The sequence below is a fragment of the Lontra canadensis genome, unplaced genomic scaffold (assembly GCF_010015895.1).
Source record: "Lontra canadensis isolate GAN:19392208 unplaced genomic scaffold, GSC_riverotter_1.0 scaffold17, whole genome shotgun sequence".
NCBI classification, from domain to species: Eukaryota; Metazoa; Chordata; class Mammalia; order Carnivora; family Mustelidae; genus Lontra; species Lontra canadensis.
In genome coordinates this window covers 10,204,113-10,222,463 of record NW_022631011.1, presented here as the reverse complement: position 1 = coordinate 10,222,463, position 18,351 = coordinate 10,204,113, and the positions used below count along the sequence as shown (strand labels likewise).

General features: G+C 45.9%; 1 protein-coding gene across 13 annotated transcripts in view; it reads left to right on the top strand.

The window, feature by feature from the left end:
- The window catches only part of FHOD3 (formin homology 2 domain containing 3), a 456,486-nt gene that overhangs the window by 320,978 nt on the left and 117,157 nt on the right, over window positions 1–18,351 (top strand). For 8 of the 13 annotated variants that reach the window (XM_032859591.1, XM_032859584.1, XM_032859579.1 and 5 more), the window contains exon 11: window positions 15,756–15,842. The exons of the other annotated variants lie outside the window; for them this stretch is intronic. In XM_032859591.1, the coding sequence (XP_032715482.1) occupies window positions 15,756–15,842 (87 nt within the window). The remainder of the gene's footprint in view (window positions 1–15,755; window positions 15,843–18,351) is intronic. 13 annotated transcript variants of the gene reach the window in all.

Genomic DNA, 18,351 nt, shown 5'->3' with positions numbered 1-18,351 from the left:
GAGGTAAAAATGAGGAAAAAAAAAACCCAAGCCTTAATATATATTGCACCAGAGTATGCATTCTAATGGATTGAAAGTGATAAGAAAGTCAGCAGGCCCACAGGGGAGATTAGGGTTAGGGTCAAGGCCTTGAGCTTGCTGCTGGACCAGACATGGTAGTTTGACTGAATATATACCTGATCTGCAAGCTGCAGGGACATGATGTGGCCTGGCTCTGGCAGGTTCCAGAAAACGAGGGACCGTGCCCACATGGGCTACAGGACACCTGTGCTTCAGGGAGGAAGAGTCAGGCTAGGTACAGTGTGGAGACGGAGTGTGGACCCTAGCATCGGGAGCTCAGTCTGAACCTGCTGGCGGAGAACAGACTGCGGCTCCCGAAGGGCAGAGGAGCACTCAGTCCGCACGAGTCCGCCCCATCCCCGCCCCATCCCCACCTAGGATGGGAGTACCGACGCTCAGGAGCAGGTGCTTGGCTCCACCACTAACAACCACGTGTCAACTTAGATACGGCCCCTGGCACCTAGGAGGCACCAATTAAATAGCCACTCTGATTTCCAGTAAAAATGATGTAGGATGTAAAGATGCAGTACCAGCTATGCGGTGTAAAACAGACCTAGTTGGACCATAGGTACAAAGGGGGACCATAATGGCAACTAACAGATGTGACAGTAGCTCGCCTTTCCTGGGCACCTCCTTATCTGCCAGGCTGTATGCTGGGAGCTTCAGGGTACTAAGCCCATTTTCACCGTTACTCCACGAGCTAGGTGCTGTTAGGATCTCCATGTGGCAGGAGGAGAAACTGAGACAGAGGGAGTTAAAGGAACTGTCCAGAGTCTCACAGCCAGTGGCACTGATTTTAGAGTCCATGGTGGAACTGGTTTTAGAGTTCAAGGGTCTGCCTCTAGAGTCCCTGTCCTTCACCATTTTATTCAACTACTTTTTTATTTCCTGTGATTCCATAGAAATAAAACAAATATCCTTGGTACTTGGCAGTTAATAAGCAACTATCAAATACACATTGCTGTCTTTTTATATTACCACTTCCAGATTTTTATGTCAGCACATTTAGAAAAGTTACTGCTTTAGTGTTCCGTTATATGGGTATACTATAAAAACAGGATGCCTTCACTCATTTTGCTACGTGTCTTGATACCAATTTTTTTTTCTAGTACTAAACTTTCGGGAATAAGCACACACACATGTGTTTATACACATATGTTGGCTTTCTTTTAGGACAGATTCTTAAGGGTGAGATTCTAGATCAAAGGACCTGACATTTTTACTATTGATATCATACCGCTGGCCTTCAAAAAGGTGATACCACTTTGCTGTCCCACCCTCTGCTTGTGACTGACCATTTTCTCACACCATCATCAGCACTGGATGCTTGAGGAGTTGTTCAGAAGTTCAGTGTTTCTGAAAAGTAAATTGTGGTGCCTCAGCATTTCACTGTGCATTTTTTTTAAAAAAAGATTTTATTTATTTATTTGACAGAGAGAGATCACAAGTAGGCAGAGAGAGAGGGGGAAGCAGGCTCCCCGCTGAGGAGAGAGCCTGATGTGGGACTCGATCCCAGGACCCTGAGCCCATGACCTGAGCCGAAGGCAGAGGCTTAACCCACTGAACCACCCTGGCGCCCCTCACTGTGCACTTTTTGACTACTATTGAGGTGTTTCATCTTTAATTGCTTCACTGGCTGTTGAAATTTCCTGAGTGTTGCCTGTTTGTGTCCTTGGCTCATTTGTCTCCTAAATGGTTTATCTGTTTTAATGAGCAGTTACTCTATTTTAATATGGAAATATTCAAATAAAAAGCAGATAGAAGGTAAGCATCCTTGATACATTATAGATAATAATTTCTGACCACTATGTCACAAATATTTTTGCCTCTTCTATTAATATATTTTCCCTTCTGATGTCTCTTGGTGCCTGCATAAAACATATTGTTAGGGGGTCCAATTCGTTAGTCTCTTCCTATGCAGCTTTAAGGCGGCATGCTTATTCAGGAGAGTGGATCCTCCTCCTAACCGGCCTCCACTTTGTCCGGGAAGGATGCTTGGCTCTTTCTCCTTCACTATCTAGAGGCATAGTGACCCCAGGAACAGCACGTAAGGAGCACTGACTTTGTGCTCGCTATCGTGCTGAGCTGTTTGCACGTATTATAAATTATATGAAGAGAGTGGTAGACCCTTCCCCTTTTTACATGTGAGGAAACTGAGGCACAGAGGTTGAAGAGTGGGCCCCAGATCTCACAGGTGTTGGGTGACATGACTGAGTTGGAATCCATTCATTCCGAGCCCAGAGCGTGTGCTCAGAACCAGATATCCCTGGGACTATGCTCTGAACCTATAGAACGTGTTCAACATAACAACTGTTTTGAGGATGAATCAGATTTGCTGAACAAGCAAAAATTCAGAGCACATATTTACTGTGACTTGGGAATCCTAATGAGCTGTATTGTTTATCGTCACTGTTAGATTTTGATCTTGAGATAATCACACTGATTTGCTTGTTCTTTTCAAACATTGGCACTGAGGACGATTCCTAAGGAGTTCTGAAAATGTTCAGAGCAAGGGTTTCAACACTAGAACGAGCCTTCCTCAAGTTTCATAACTAAGTCTAACAACTATCTTGGATAGAGGAAGGAGGGAAGGAAGGTATAGGAACAGAAATTTATCTGGTTGAGAGGAAGCCACAGTTAACAATGATCAGAGGCTGGGCTGTCCTCACCTTTTCGGTGCTCATGCCTGGTGTGTATCAGTTAGTGGCCTGGTGGGTGGTAGGAGCCAAACCTTGAGCCTGAGCCACGGAGAGGGAGCAGGAGGGAGGCAATTGGAGAGGGAGTTGTTTTCTATTTTCCTGCAGGAGTAGGAAGGGGTGTTGGCTCCTTTCCACCAGCCACAGGAACCAGTGGGCAAAGGGGAGCCTAATTATGGAAACATTAGCAGGGCGGGTGAGCTCATCTTCCCATATTTTGATGGGAAGAGGCGTGTTTGGATGCCCAGTTCTAGGGCAGTGCCTCCCTCTCTGGTCTGTCTCACACGTTGTCCACAGGACTCCATGGCCAGGGGTCACAGAATTCTCGGCCGATTAGTTGCAGGGTCTGTGACAGAAACAGCAGACTAGTCCTAGCTCTCTCTTGCTCAGAAACAGTTAGCAATGAGCAAAGGATTGACAGACAAAGAGCGTAAGACAAGTAGGTGTTGGGTCATTAGTGCTGAGCCTCGAGATCTGCAGCTCGGTGCCTTGCTCGGTCCTGGTTCCCAGAGGAGGGTTTAACCAAGGGCAGTGAGGGAGCAGCAGCTGAGGTGGCTGAGAGCACAGGGTCCGTCTTCCCAGCCGCGGACTGTGCTTCCTTGCCAGGTTTGGCCTCCGTCTTCTCCCCTGTAAACTCAGGATGCTGCTGCTGCTTTAATAGGGTGATTTAAGAGAGGCAGCACCAACGCATGCTTAGCTCACTGTTGTTCCTACCGTCACTCCATGCCCTGGAGCTTTCCTGGGTTTTGTTCTATTAAAGAAGGTAATTGTTAAATAAATACGGATGCGAGCTGGAGACAAGATTTTGTGCCCTGGCATAAACATGCTAGAGGATTACACAACAGCCAGGTTAACAACCCAGCTGGTGCCGTGTGCGGCAAGTGGCTACCTGGGAAGATGCGTCTCATGGCAAATGATTTGTTCTAAATGGGATTTGCCGACAAGGGATGTGACCTTGTGAGGTAAGTGTGACTGAAAGCCAGCCAGGGATTCAGAGTTACCATCTGGTGCCTAAGAGGCTCTTTCTGGTTTCCTGAGTATTGACGGTAAGGGGCGGGCAGGAGGGGAGAGTGCTGGGTGTGGGGGAGGGCAAGGGGGAGTGAACTTGATACCGGTAGAGCCTAGAAAAGGCAGAGATATTGAGGCCTGAGGAAGAGGAGGTTTTGTAAAACTTCTGATTTCTGGGGCAGGATCCCTGTTTTCTCAAAATGTCACTGTGACTAGATTGCAGATTTCTTGGGGGTTTGAATTTTGTTGCTTTTTTTTTTAAAGTGAAGAATCATTGAGCTACTGTTTTATATTCCTGTGCACAATGTACTGATTCAACTGACGTTTGTATACATTTGGAGCTTTGCCGGATTGGATTTGGGAATCTTTCTGGGTTCTGAAGAAATTGGCAAAATTTTATCCTTAAAACTGAGCAAAGCTACCAGTGAATTTTTAAGTGAGGTGTGATCAGGGTTGTGTTTGGAAGAATGGAGAGCAGGTGGCAACAGTCCGGGAGAGAGCCTGACTCAGGCCGTGGCCGTGGTGAGTAGGAGCCGCTGAGGAGACAGGGAGGGCATTATCTGGAGGACGGTGACTGGATTTTATGTGAGAAAAAGGAGTCTGGGTGATGCCCAGGCAGCCATTAGCCTAGCACCACGGGATGGCTCTCGGGCCACTTTGCGGGCTTTGGGCATTAAGTGTGAGTGTCCATGGATCACAAGTACAACTTCCCCTAGCCAGCTATATAGACGTTTCTGGAACTCACGTACCTGTAGGTGATGGTTGAAGTCTAGGCTTAAATGCCATAACCCGGAGAGAAAGCAAGTGAGAGGAGCAGCGACTGGATAAAGCTGTGGAAACCAACGTGTGGGCTTGTCATCTTGTGAAATGCTGGAACCGAGAAGCACTTTCTTGCCAACTCAATGAACCTTGAAATTGACTGTCTTCAAGTGTGAATATTTTTCAAGCCAGAGTGGCCCGCTTTGGTGTGATGTTTCAGGAAGAGACAGCCTTTACTGGGAGAGCCATAGTGAGCACATTTCAAAGAGAAGGAAAGGTTCTTATTTCCCATTAAATCTTTGACTTGCTCTGGGAATTTTCTTGCAGCGTCCAACCTGCTCTCCTTTGTGCTGTGCGAACCCCACATTTCCTATAATGTGCACCTTCCCCTCCATGTTGTGGATGTTCAAAGCCCTTTCTGGAGAAGTTTGATTTTCCTTGGTAGTTTGTGCGGGTGAGGGCGTGGGTGGTCCTTCGGGACGTGAGCCTCTCTCTCTCTCTCTCTCTCCCTCTCTCTGTCTCATGCGATTCCCAGGATGCCTTTGGAAATGGAGCAGAGGCTTTCTGATGATTACTGAGTGAGCTGTTTGGATCCGGTCATGCAAGGAGGAATGTGATTACCTTTGCTTGACAAGGGTCTGCAGAGGAAGCTTGGTGGTAACTCTTCACTCATAAAGGTTGAATGAACAGGGAACTAAAACCCCAAAAATGTAGGTTGAAGAGGCCAACTCTGACCTGGTGAAGAAAGAAAGAGTGGCCAGAGGTGCAGCTGCTGAAGCATTTTGTAAAGGAGCCTTTTGGAAATTGGAGAGGACAGGCCCAAAGAGAGAGAGAGAGAGAGAGACGGGGCTGATGACATTGGTATCTCACAGCACGTTCTCACCACACTGACCATGGTCACAGAAGCTCAGATTCATGTTGAAAAAAATCTTTGTTTCTGAGTGAGGTTATGTGTTTGGTTCAGAAACTGACCAGAATTAACATGGACTACAGCAGTGGTTCAAATACGTCTCATGGTGCCCTGCACTGTGTCTCCTTCTGGTGGGATGGGGCCTTGGTGGGATAAGAGGAAGGTAAGAGCCAGGAGACTCACTGTGCATGTGAATGCAGTGAGAAGAGACATTGATGTTCAGGAAAGAATCTGGAAGAAGGAAGGATTAATGGCTTCTTCCAGTCCTTACATAGAAAAGTCTTACCCTCCCTCCAACCCCACAGAGAAATGATCACAGCAGAGGTAGCAGAGCACAGTGGTTAGGAGCTTGGGTGCTAGAGTTGGACTACTTGGATTCAGAGCCGGGCTTGCTTTTTAGCTGTGTGGCTCCAGGGAAAACCCTTAACCACTCTGTGCCTCAGCTCCTCATCAGTGAGTGGAGTAATACTAGTACTACCCCCGCAGCCCGTGTGTGAATTCAAGGACTAAACCAAGTTAAAGCGCTTAGTGTGAGAATGCCCCACAGAGTGTATATTAAATAAGTAGAATAAATGAGTGAGTGTGGGCACCCACCTCCACCCCAGTGGATCCTGCTTTCCTCAGAGCAGAGGCAGAGCCCAGCCAAGAAGGAAGCCAGCCTTGCCCTCGGAGAGTGCTCTGGAGAATTCAAGGACACCCGGGCACATCCGAGACAAGTATCTGCAGCCTAAATCCCGTTCGATGACTGTGATAGAGCATACTTCCCAAGACAGGAGAGCTCAGGAATTCCCAGGCACTTACGCCACACTTTAGAAATACTCAACTTTGATATTCACATCGCCCCAGAGAAATAATGTCATTCCTGAGAGGTTTGGTGCCCCCACAAATGTGTGGTTCTGGTTTTATAAACAGATTAGAAATGGCTAGAGATGTGTCCCCATAAGGAAGTGGGCGGGTCAGAGCCTGCTACATGCAGGCAGCTATCTCGTAAAGGTGTTGGACGGGACAGGGTGTGAGGGGAACAGAGGGTATGGTGACCCGTGTCAGCAGCAGGCCTCCAGGCGGAAACCAATACTGACTTACTGGCCTTGGGAAGATACTGGAAAACTTTTTTTTTTTTTTTTTAACCAGTGTCAAGCTTTGTAAAGTTGCCTTTGAAATAGAAAGGTAAATAATTTTGATCATGGAATGGGGGAAGGGAAGCAAAGATGAGGTACCTTATGTTTGTAAAAACATGGCTGGGGCTTGGGTTCACATTGATAGGTCGTGTCTGTCAGTCAGTGAGCAAACCCCTGGAAGAGGGTTTGTCCCCAGGGAAGCAAACCCCTGGGGAGCTTCAGGCCTGAGCATCTCATTTCAGAGGGACTTCACCTGGATGGACTTCTCAGTGTCGACATTTTCTGAGCTTTGGTATTAGGCTGACTGCTTAAGAGTTTGTGGCAGAAGGAAAGCAAAATCCTATTCATGCCTTCATTATTTATCCAGCTCCTATATTCCTGTATTTGCCACATTCTTGGTTCTGAGGTACAATGGGGAACATGAGCCGTACAAAGCCTCAGACACTGTGCGTACAAACAGCGCAGCAAATAAATGTGTGTAGTGGGAAGAGGGCTTTTGAGGGAAGTAAACAGGGCTGTGTGGTGGAGGGTAACAGGGATAGGAGGATACACCCTTGAGGAGAACTTGCAGAAGGGCACAAAGCTACGGGCAGGGATTTCATTACACTATCATTTAAAAGAGCGGAGAGCTGGGGAGTGGCTATTGAAGGAAAACACGGAATAGGCGTATTATGGAATGCAACCGGCAGTTATAAGAAATGTAGCATACCAGAAGCACTGACATTCTTGCTGTGTCAGTTGCTGTATAAAAAGATTATAGGATAATATAGGCTTCAATTTTCTTTTAATCTGGAAATTTACCCACGTGATATGTTCTAGCAGTGGTTATCTCTGATCAAAGGGAACTTAACTTTTATCGGTAGTCTTAAACTTTTTTGAAGGAAGGATGTATTCCTGTAATTACATATTCATTTTTAAAAGGTTCTTTAGAAAAAAGGATAGTGGGATGGCAGTGGTCCAAGATGACTCCTCAGGCAGTTAGCCTGAATTCTGAAAGACGAGACGAACTCCCTGGGCTGAGGGAATGCCACGTTCCATGGCAAGGGGGCGGGGGGGGGGGGTTGACGTCTCTAGGTAACAAAGAGGGGTCTCAAGAGATAGGGTTGTAAAGCGTAGACTGGGGACACAGGTGCCACGGAGACAGATGAGGTTGCACAGCAAGCAGGTTATGTCCTGCAGGACCTTGGAAACCAGAGCATGGAGTCCGGTGGTTATTTGCTGTGTAAGATTAGCCATGCACCTCTGAGGAGATGCCTGTCTTCCTGCTGGGGATCAGATTGCAGGTGAGGAGAAGTGGACACTAGGATGCTGAGGGTGTAGCTCTGGATGCAGAACCACCTAAAAACGTTGGTACCTTGGACTTGGGCATTGGTTCTCAACCCTGTGGAGCACTGAAAATAACCCAAGATCAGTCTACACCTCAAAATGGTGGAATACAGTTTCTACAGGTAGGACCTGAGCATCAACATTTTAAAATCCTGTATCTCAAGGGTGAGGATCACTAAGCTGGAAGTTGCTCTAGGCTGTGGAGAATTTGAGGCCCACACTGGAGAAAGAATCAGTAGTCCTCACTGCTGGATCTCCCGGGCCCACCCTCTTGGACCAGGCTGAGTCCCACACTGGGACACGATGCGGACTGTGTGACTTTGCAGGGCAGCATGTGGACTGGAGGCCTGTGTGCAGTTCCTTTGGTGATAGAGCTTGTAGAGGATTCTGGCCCCTTGCTGCTTTTTTTTCTCTTCCTATTATCTCCTTTTAATACAATTTATTCTTCGTCGGTATTTTCACCAGCAGATGGCCAATGAAGTAGAAAGCAAATGCTTCCCACACAAGTCCGTGTGGTTACTATGGGTAATTTGGAGGCATGACTTGAGGGGGTAGAAAATAGAAAATGAGGTTGTGGAGAAAAACCCTGGATGAAATATAAGATTTGAGGTTTATCTGCAGCTGTCAATTATCTGTACTTTATTACCATATTAAGAGTTGACTCTGGTGGGTTCAAGTCTAAAGCATGTGAAAGGGCAACTAGAATTCTAGAAGCAAACTGAGTCATGAGTTAGAAAGGTATTACTATACACAGACTCTGAAACACGCCGGGTTCCTCATGGTGGTTGCATTTGGTATCTGGCTCTTAAAGACACACATAACCTGTTTCTCTGCTTTATAACTAAAAGTTTTTCACTCTTTAGTATACTTCTCTTCCCATCTGTAAAAAAAAAAAATGTGTATAGGAGGGGCCATTATATGAAACATTTAAAAATTAAGCTTGACCAGTAAACATGGATTAGACTAGTAGTTGCAAATTCTGGAAATGGGAGAACTTGTCTAATGCCCACACAATTTTGTGTCTTAAGCTGTCACAGAACTCCAGAGCTGGAAGCTCCCATCCTCCTGTTTCACTTTATTATATGAGTAGATAAGTAGGAAGCCAAGCCAGACCTAAGGCAGGGCTGTTTTCACCTCTGGAGGCCACTATCTTGAAACCTCAGCCTGAGGCTTGGCATCCCGTCCATTTCTACAAGTTCATAGAGAATTCCAGTCTCTCTTTATCCTGGTTTCACTACTCGCCTAGATCTCTAAGGGACACTTAACACAATTTACTAGAATCTGTGGCTTAGAATAAAGTTTTTTTTAAACATAAAATCAAAGTACACACAAAGTAGTGAGATGCCTCACTACTGTCTATAGTTAATATTAGACTGATTTGCTTGGCACCTGAATTACCTTTACACCTGAATTAGCTACAACCTAGCTAATGTATCTTTTCCTATTGCTGTTTATACTGTGTAGATTCAAATTCTGTTTGAATTTGAATTCAACTACTCCATGTTTTCAGCAGAAAGAATGTGTTGGACCCATTAGTATCTTCTTCTAAAACAGAGTAACAAAATAATGGCTTATGCATTAAGATTCTGGCCAGTACTTCAGCTCTTAGATATATTCGGCATCCATGACCCATGCTTTATACTCCTTCTAAACTTTGCATGCTACAGGGACAATAAATACTTTCCTAACTTTGGGTTCTCACCATGGAAACATCAGAGCAACAGCTGGGCTTGGTTAAATGTCTTTTCATTCTCTTGGCTGGCAAAAAATCTTTTAAGGAAAATTAAAAAAAAAAATGGTGGACAACAAAACTATTTTTGAATGAAATCACTGCTTCATTTGGTCAGATATATGTCTTAACTGATTAAGATCACTAATTAGAAGTTTTCACATCTCATCTTGGCCCTTGGCAACCTAGAAATAGTCTTGAAGTTAACAGAAAGTGTGAGTCACTGTGAAGCCAAATCCGAAGGGGTTTAAGTATTCGTTAACACTGATGCAAACGGAGCCAAGGGGATGCTTTCTCTGTCGTAAATTTAACAAAACATTTCCATGAAATATTTTTTCATCTAATTTTGATAAGTCATGCACATTTTACAGAACTCAATGGAGCATGTAAAATGTATGCATTTTATCTAAACCTTAAGACAGCTTTCCTATTAATTGTCACAAATGTCATACCAATGTCTAGTGTCATACTTAGGTCAAGACGTTGAGCTCCTCAAGGTACCCAACTGGGGCCGTGAGCAGCTTCATCCATTCTTCCAGCATGTTGTGTATCATACTGTCTGTGCTGTGCGGGGGGGAGGATTGAGAGGCACCGTGCGGAAGACTGTTGCATAGAAGGACAGTGCAGTGATGACAGAGCGATAAAATCAAGTTTAGATTTTGGTTTCATGGGGTAGGCTGGTGGTAGAAAGGACACTAGCCTGGCTATCAGGAGAGCAGGGTTCTGTCGGGCAGGTTGTGTGATCTTGCCCTCTCTGGACCTCATCTTTCTTATCTCAACATGGGGAGGTCTCTAAGGCCTTGTCTCAGTTCTTGCCAGGCTTCTTCTTTGACCACCCTTAGAAGGTGCCTCTGTGCTGAGTATCATGCTAGGTCCACAGTGCCAAAGGACTTCAACTGTCAGCAGCTATTTACTGGGTGTCCCTGGGGACTGGGTCTGCTGGAGAGACAGCTGGAGGAGTCACTCCAGGCAGGGAAATGTCTTTTGTGGAAAGACCTGCAGAATAAGCCAGGCTTTGGGTGGATAGATCAATAGACTGATTAAGACTGGGAGAGGGAGATTTACGAAAGGAGAGTGAAAGGTGAAGTCAGAAAGATGGTAGAGGGCCTTAAAGCGTTAGCTGGGCAAATTGGATTGAATCCTAAGGTTTGAGTAGGGCAATGTCATGTGCAAATGCCCATCTTCTCCTCCAGTCCGTTCCTCCTCAGCCTTCTGAGTTCTGCTCCAATAGCACAACTGTGTGGAAGTCTTGCATTCCAGACCAGTCAGTCCTCCACTCCCCAGCTGAATACTTCCTGACACAATTAGTGATATAATGTCCTGCCCCCCGCCACAGGCCTATAAACTCCAAGGGCAGGAACCAGAGTCTTGCATAAAATAAATGCTCAATAAATAATTGTTGGCTGAAGGGAGAGCGCACTCTTGTCCCATAGTTAGAACTTTTTGCTTTTGAAAATAATGGTCGTTGCTTATGGGAAATCTCTGTATCATCTGCTGTGACCCTAAAACTGCTCCGAGAAAAACCTGTTGTAAAAATCCCAGGGGAACAGTGTTGGATCAATCATAATCCTTGGTTTATATGTATCGTCATTGTGGGCCCATGTGTGTCCCCCTCCTCATTTGTTTTCACATAAAATTTACCTGTTGGTATAAAAAAAATCAATGAGACTATGGTCTTGCTAAAAAACAAAATAAAACAAAACAAAAAACAGAGCCTTTCCCTTAACTTACACTTAGCCATGTGCTTCCATGTTTCTCATCTCTGTGCCCGGATAACCAACACTCTCAAATATGATTTATCGTTGTCCTTACGGGTTTGTTGTTTTATGATGTTATCAAACACGTTTGTCTAGCTAAACCCATTATGCAGTTTTGTGGTTTTGAGCTTTTAGAAAGTGTATCCTATGGTATGGTCCTTCTTACACGTCCTTCCTCTACATTGTGTATCTAACGTTCATCCGTTTCATCACGTGAAACTGACCACCATCTATTTTTCACCGCTTGGACTCTACCTTGATCTGTTTATCATTTTTCTTGTTGGTGAGCGTTTGCTGAGTGTTTGGGTTGTTTCCATTCCTTGGCAATAACCAGCAGTGCTGCTGAGAATATTTTTAGACTCCTATCTTGGCGCATGAGTGTTTTGGTATCTCTAGGGAAGGTTTCTCAATCTTGGCACTACTGACATTTTGGATTGAATTCTTCTTTGTTGTCCTGCACGTTGCAGGATGTTTATCGACATCCTTGACCTCTACCTGCTAGGTGACGACAGCACCCCTTCCATAGCTGTGACAACTCAAAGGATCTCCACTGACAAATGTCTCTGGGGGGGACTGAATCACCCCAGGTCAGAACCACTGCTCTGGGGTATAGAGATGCCATCTAGCAATGGCGTTGCTGGGTCACGATACGGGTGTTTGACTTCCCATGATAGCCCCAGTTACTTTGTCCAAGTGATCATAGCGGTTCACACTCCTGTCAGCAATACGTGGGTCAGCTGATCGACATTCCCTTCCGCTCTTGCTGTCACCAGACTTCTTAGTCTTTCCAAGCAGAGATAAGATGGTATCTCATTGTGGTCTTGATTTATATGTCCTGATCGATAGGTTAAAATATCTCTTCCCAGATATTTATTGGCCACAATCATGTATTTTGCCCAATTTTATAGTTGTGTTTTTATTTTTAAAATATGTCTTTGTATATTTTGATATGAGTTATGTCTATTAGTTATGTCTATTAGATGTACTGAAATGCCTTCTTTGAATTCATTGCTTGACTTTTCCTCATCCGTAGTATTTTGGTCTTAGGATATATTTTAAATGTTTTTTTGTACTTTTCAAATGTTCAGAAACGTTCATTTTCCTTTTGTCTTTTGAAACCTAAGAAATGTGACATCAGGCTGAGATCCAAATTGGGAAAGTAAAGTTGGCTTTGAAGGAAACTACGCCCTGCCGACTTGGTCAGACTGTGGGCCTCTGGGTCTCTTTTCTAATGTGGAGAGGGTGGCCTCCAGTCTGAGATTGCCTGTGGTATAAAAAGGAAAGTACCTGTTGGGCTCAGAGTAGACCTCTGCAGTGGAGTAACTCTTTTATCATTAAAAATAAATAAATAAATAAATAAATAAATAAATAAATAACCCTCTTAATATTTGAAAGACAAAGATCAGAGACCCAGAATTCTTTCAGCATGAATGTAAACAAAAACAAGTTCTACTTGTTTTTAAGAGAAAATTCAGCCAGGGGAAAATCAAAATTGTCTGAACTAATTCTTCATCCTAAATCTTATCAACGTAAAAGATTCTGTTTGACTAATTCATCATGGGCTGAAACTAACATCAAGCATCAAAAATCCTATGCACCGAGAGAGAGTACTTCTTTCTCCATCTATTTGGATTATAGGGCAAGGCCAGTACCTTGACTATAGGGCGCCCTGGAAGTGGGCCCTCCAAGTAGGTCATTGTGCGGCCTGCCATCGGTCCTGTCCGACCTCTCATGAGAGTAAAGCTATGGGACACACAAGTCATGTGACAGTTGGGTGCAGGAGCAGCAGATGTTGAGCCCAAAGAGGATAGAATTTGGGATGTAGGTCAGGATAGTGATCTCCAGACGTCTGTGGGGCAACTACGCAGAAGAGAGGGGGATCAGAAATAGTGTACAAAGCAGAAGTTAGAGGTGGAAGCGTGTTGCTGTCTGTCAATGGTGTAAATTGCTTTACAGACTACTGTGTTCTCTTCTTGGGGGCATCAAGCAGAGTTCTGAGAGCTCCTCGGTGCGAAATGTTAGGGATTTCCTGAGAGGCCCGAAAGGCAGTGGTGATGTTGTCGATGATGCTGAGAGCTAAAACAAACTGATTTGTCTGCCCTATGCCAAGCCTTTCCCCAGTGCTTTTACATAGGAATGCCGCCCTCCTACAAGGTGTAGCTTGTTGCTACCCCACGCAGGGCGAGGACCGTGGGACCCGAAGGCACACAGCAATAAGTGGCGGAACTGCGGTACAACCCAGGCAGCTGGTCTGAGCGTCTCCAACTCCAGCAGACTTTGCTTCTGGTGCATTTACCTCCTGGAGGAGCAAGTAAAATCAAGGCACTTTGGAGGGAGGGATTCAGTGTTTTAAAGAAGAGACACCCATTTGTTGTCAGGGTAGAGGGCGTTCTGGGTAGACTAGAAGTATTGGCATCCGCAAATTCCCACTGCAGCCGAGCGAAGGTGGTGGCATCAGGCCGCAGGCCGAGGGAACAGTCTTAATGGTATCCTCTTACACATCCCTCTAAAAGCTCCATACAGATTAGATAACTAAAATGAAATAGACAAAACCTGCCAAATTTTGACCAGGATGTGAGACAGCCAGGATGCATATACACTACTAATGGGGATATACATTTTAAAAAACTGTTTAACATGTTCTAACAAAGATGAACCCAAGCATAAATGATGCGGAAATGCCATTCCTGTATACATACTGCCTAGTAATATAAACATATAGTCAATGAAAGACATATACTACTATGCTCGTAATAGCAATATTCAAAATAACCTCAAACCGAAAAGTGCCCAGTTATCATCAACAGTAGAATGGGTGATAACTAAACTGTGGTCTCTTCATACAAGGGAGTATTATATAACAATGAGCAAGAATGATCTTCAGTGTCACATAACGACATAGATGAATCCCACAAATGTTATGTTGAACAAAAGAAGCTGGACATGAGTCCTAGCCAGAAGGAAAACCCACCAGGCTAATCTCTGCTGTTTGAAGTGAGGTAGGGAAGGGAAGCAATTGGAAGGGAGCATTAAGGGAGTCCTGGTTATGGGGATGTGTTTATTTTGTGAAACGTCAGTGATTTGTTTACTGAATGTACTTGATACCTCAGTAAGAAGAGAAAACACAGGGGAAGGACAGCGGGGGCAAAAGAGTTAAAGATATTGGCAAAATGTTGCCTGTGGTGGGGAATGGTGGCTTCGTGAGGACTGAAGGCACTAAGGCGCTGGCCACGTTGAGAAGGTAGAGGAGGGACACAAGGAGATGGCAGTGGAGCCCTGAGAGGGGAGGGGAATGAGAGATGGGGGTGAGTGAGAATTGGGGGTCAGGGTGCGGTAGGAAGTTTGGATGTAAGTTTCCCAAGGTGGGCTGGTTCTGTATGATGGTGAGGTCCGGAGCATGAGGGCCGATGTGAGAAAAGGTGAACATCACTGGAGTTAAGAACTCAAGGGATGGAGAAATCCGCAGGGCCTGGGGTAGAGGTTCTGTGTGGAGAGTGACATGAGTCAGTGTGGACCAGGCTCAGAGCCCAGAGGAGGTTGTAATGATTCAGTTATCAAAGTCTGTACTCATGTAGCTTCAAGGACAAAACCCAAATTAAACTGTCTTAAATGCAAGTGAGAATTTATTATCTTCCATTAGTGAACAGCGAGGGTAGAGCTTCAAAAGTACTGGGTCCGAGTGTTAAAATTGTCACGGGGTGGCTACCTACAACCCCTGACCCCCCACCTCTGCTGTCCTTGGATCGGCTTTGGTGACAGGCAGCCGTCCACCACTCACAGCTACACACTTTGGGGGCCCGTATGGTTATTCGTCCCAGGAGACACCAGGAGAAATCTCAGGGGTGACATCACTGACCCCATCAGGACCCTGTGCCCACCCTTGAGGTGGTAGCGGATCAGCCCTTGCACCTCGTGCCCTGGGGGCCAGGGAGTAGAAGGTAAAAACCCTGTCCCCTGTGGAGGTAAGTGCCAGATTGGCCTGACCCTCCATGGTTTCTAGCCCAGAGGGGTGCGGTGAAGTGAGGACTCTGGCTTTCTGCAGGAGCTGGGACGAGGCCAAGAACACTCACCACTCGATTCTGTGCGGAGGAGGGGCCTGCCCGAGGCCAGAAGCTGCCCCGAACCGCGTGGTGGGGAGGGCTGCAGGGCGGGGGGCCTCCAGCCAACTGGACAGAGAAGCTTGGCTCGTGCTGGCTTATTGGATCTCTACCCACACTCAGATTTCCTCATCTCTGAACTGTCTCCTCTCTCCTGACAGACTGAGTGTGTTCTTTTCATTTAGGCCAGCTGCAGTGTTTTGTTTAGGGTTTTGCTCTGTCTTCCTGTTTGTAATGCTTATCTCGCTTTTCCATCTCGTGTCTCTGCGTTTCTCTGTTCCTGCCCTTGTCTCAGGGAAGAGGAGGAGGAAGAGGAGCCAGTCACGGAGCCCAATTCAGAGGAGGAGAGAGAGGATGATGCCCCCTGTCAGGGCAAGGACAGGTACCGAGCCTGGACCCTCCCAGGCTCCCACTAACAGCCTGAGGTCCCTTCCTGGTAGAGAGTTTGCAGCCACCTTTCAGAAATCTCCCTTCCTCACCGGCTCCCACTGCCAATCCTCACCCTGAACACAGAGCCACAGAGTGCCTAGGTATAGAAATAACCGAGCATGTGTTCACTAGAGAGCTGCACTTTCCCTTCTTGACCTTGCTTTGCAGAAAAATCACAAATCATGTAGCTGGTTTTCTCCCTGCTGTTCCCTCCCTCATTAGTGCTTTGCTTAGATGGACACCAACCGGAAGGAGGTTCACGTCTGCTCAGAGAACGTTACTAACCCTTTCAGCAGTGTAGGAAGGACAATTCCATGTGTCCCCTTCCTCCTGTGGATTCTACCAATATAATAGTGCCTAAAGAGTGTGGGTAACTACTGTGTTATTGATCCAGGTTTGTTTTTTCTCCAAGTGGACAGGACTGCTTTTAACCCCATGCAGCCCAGAAGAATTTCCCAAGATCTGTTTTCACTCTGAGAATAAGTACCCTGATTTTACAGGTTTTCGAGGGAGTTTACTGTCCTCTGCTCATACCTTCCAAGGATGCCTTCTTTCTGCTTTCAGGCAACGTTAACAGATACAGGCATCCTGCAGATATTTTTAATTTTATAGGTATTTTCGCCGATTGATGTGTTTATAAAAGAGAAAAAGTGATCACCAGTAATTTCATTTTCTAACATTCAAAAATAATTCTAAAGTTGATTTTTTTTTGTTTAACTGATTACCACTGCAAATTGACAATTTTACTGTTTTTTCCACAAATGAGCAAGATCAAAGAAATCTTGGATAAATTAGGGTGAAACATCTTTCTTGCAAACTTCAAAATCAATGGAATTTTTTGCTGCTCAGCCTCTTTCTCCAAGCCACCAGTGCACAAAAAAGGGGTCCATTTGATATGCTGAGATGCCCGCCATTCCCAAGAGCCATGGGATCCTCTCTGATCGGACAAACTAGTGATTTGTTTCCCTTCTTTGGAAATGACTGGGGAGCAGCCAGCAGGGTGCGGGTGTGCAGAGATGAAAAGAATGACCTGGTCATAAAGAGTGAGCCACCCGTGTCAGAACGTGGGGAGAGAAGGGTTGTCATTAGCCAGAGCCCCTCACCTATGGGGTGCTGCCATCCCTGGGGGTAATGATACCCAAGGGTGCTCTAGGGAGAAAGAAAGTTTGGTTGATAGTCCCACCGTAGGTTGAAAACCAGCCACAGGAGATCCTGTAGACCCTCAGTGAATCCGCTGGTCTGGCTCTGTATGAGCTTACATGTGCATGGTCTGTCCCGCCCACACAAATCCGCCCTCAGCTACTCTCATGGTACAGCCCCTCGGACCAGATGGAAGAGTCTGGCTAGAGAGGGCAACCTTCAAAGCATCCCTCTTGAACTTGTGCTCTCTTTACATGGGGTTGTAACTTCCACAGGTAAATGGAGGTTTATTGCTCTCAGGTCTTTTTTCTATATGACCTGATCCTGGAGGCATCCTTGATCAAACTAGAGTTAGGCTTTCCAGCTTTAGGAACTAAAGTGGAAATGGTAAACACCGGGGCTGGATCTCCACAGTGGCTAAGGCACTCATTAACCTTGACCTGGATGTATTTATTTCTTGGCATAATCCAATCAGACCTCCAAGTGGTGAGAAAGATGCTGCTTACTTCTGTTGGTTTAGTGTCTTGCCTTGTGTGTTCTGCCTGATGGCTGCTGTTTTGTGTGTGCATGCTGTGTGTACTGGGCCTTTGCTGAGCACAGTGGTGAGGTCTCCTGCCATCCCCCGACCCCCTCATCCAGCCAGGGGAACGGCTGTGTCCCCGCCCTTCTACATGCAGGGACCTCTGAATTTGAGGTAGAAAAGAAAACGGGTCACATCCCATTCCTGAATAGGCATGGCTGGGAGTCAGGTTCTCCGGGAGAATGACCATGGTCTTGAAAAATGCAGAGTTTAACAGATTCTCTGTGTACCTCCAAAGATCTCAGTGGTCCAAATGTAGTTCTGTGAAGATGGAAAAGTTTTACAATTGTGGCAGAACTGGGCGGCCTCCAGGAGTCCAGATGTCTAGGGCTTAGTCATAGAGGTGGGCTGTTTGGAAAGTGTGAGGTGGGCAAAACTTGAGTGCACCAGTCCCTCTTTTCTGGCTATTGGCATTCCTTGTTGGCATCTCTTCTCCTTTGTCCTTTTCTGTGCATGCTTTTGAGGAAGCACCAGAAAGCAGGACCCTAAAGGACGAGGCTTGGGGATATTTCTTCCTCCAGGCTGGGATTTTTAGGAGAAGGACCAAACTTCATTTGGGCCAAGAGAAAGAAATGAAGTTCAAATCGTGGCAATTCACATGCCAGTACCGTCAGTGGGGAGAGCCTGGGGAGACTGGGGAGATACTGAAGAGGAGTCTTCGGGGCTCCATGAAATCCCCACACACAAGCCTCCAAAGGCCTGGAGGCCAGACTGGTTTGCAGGGGTGGGTCCTTGCGTTTGT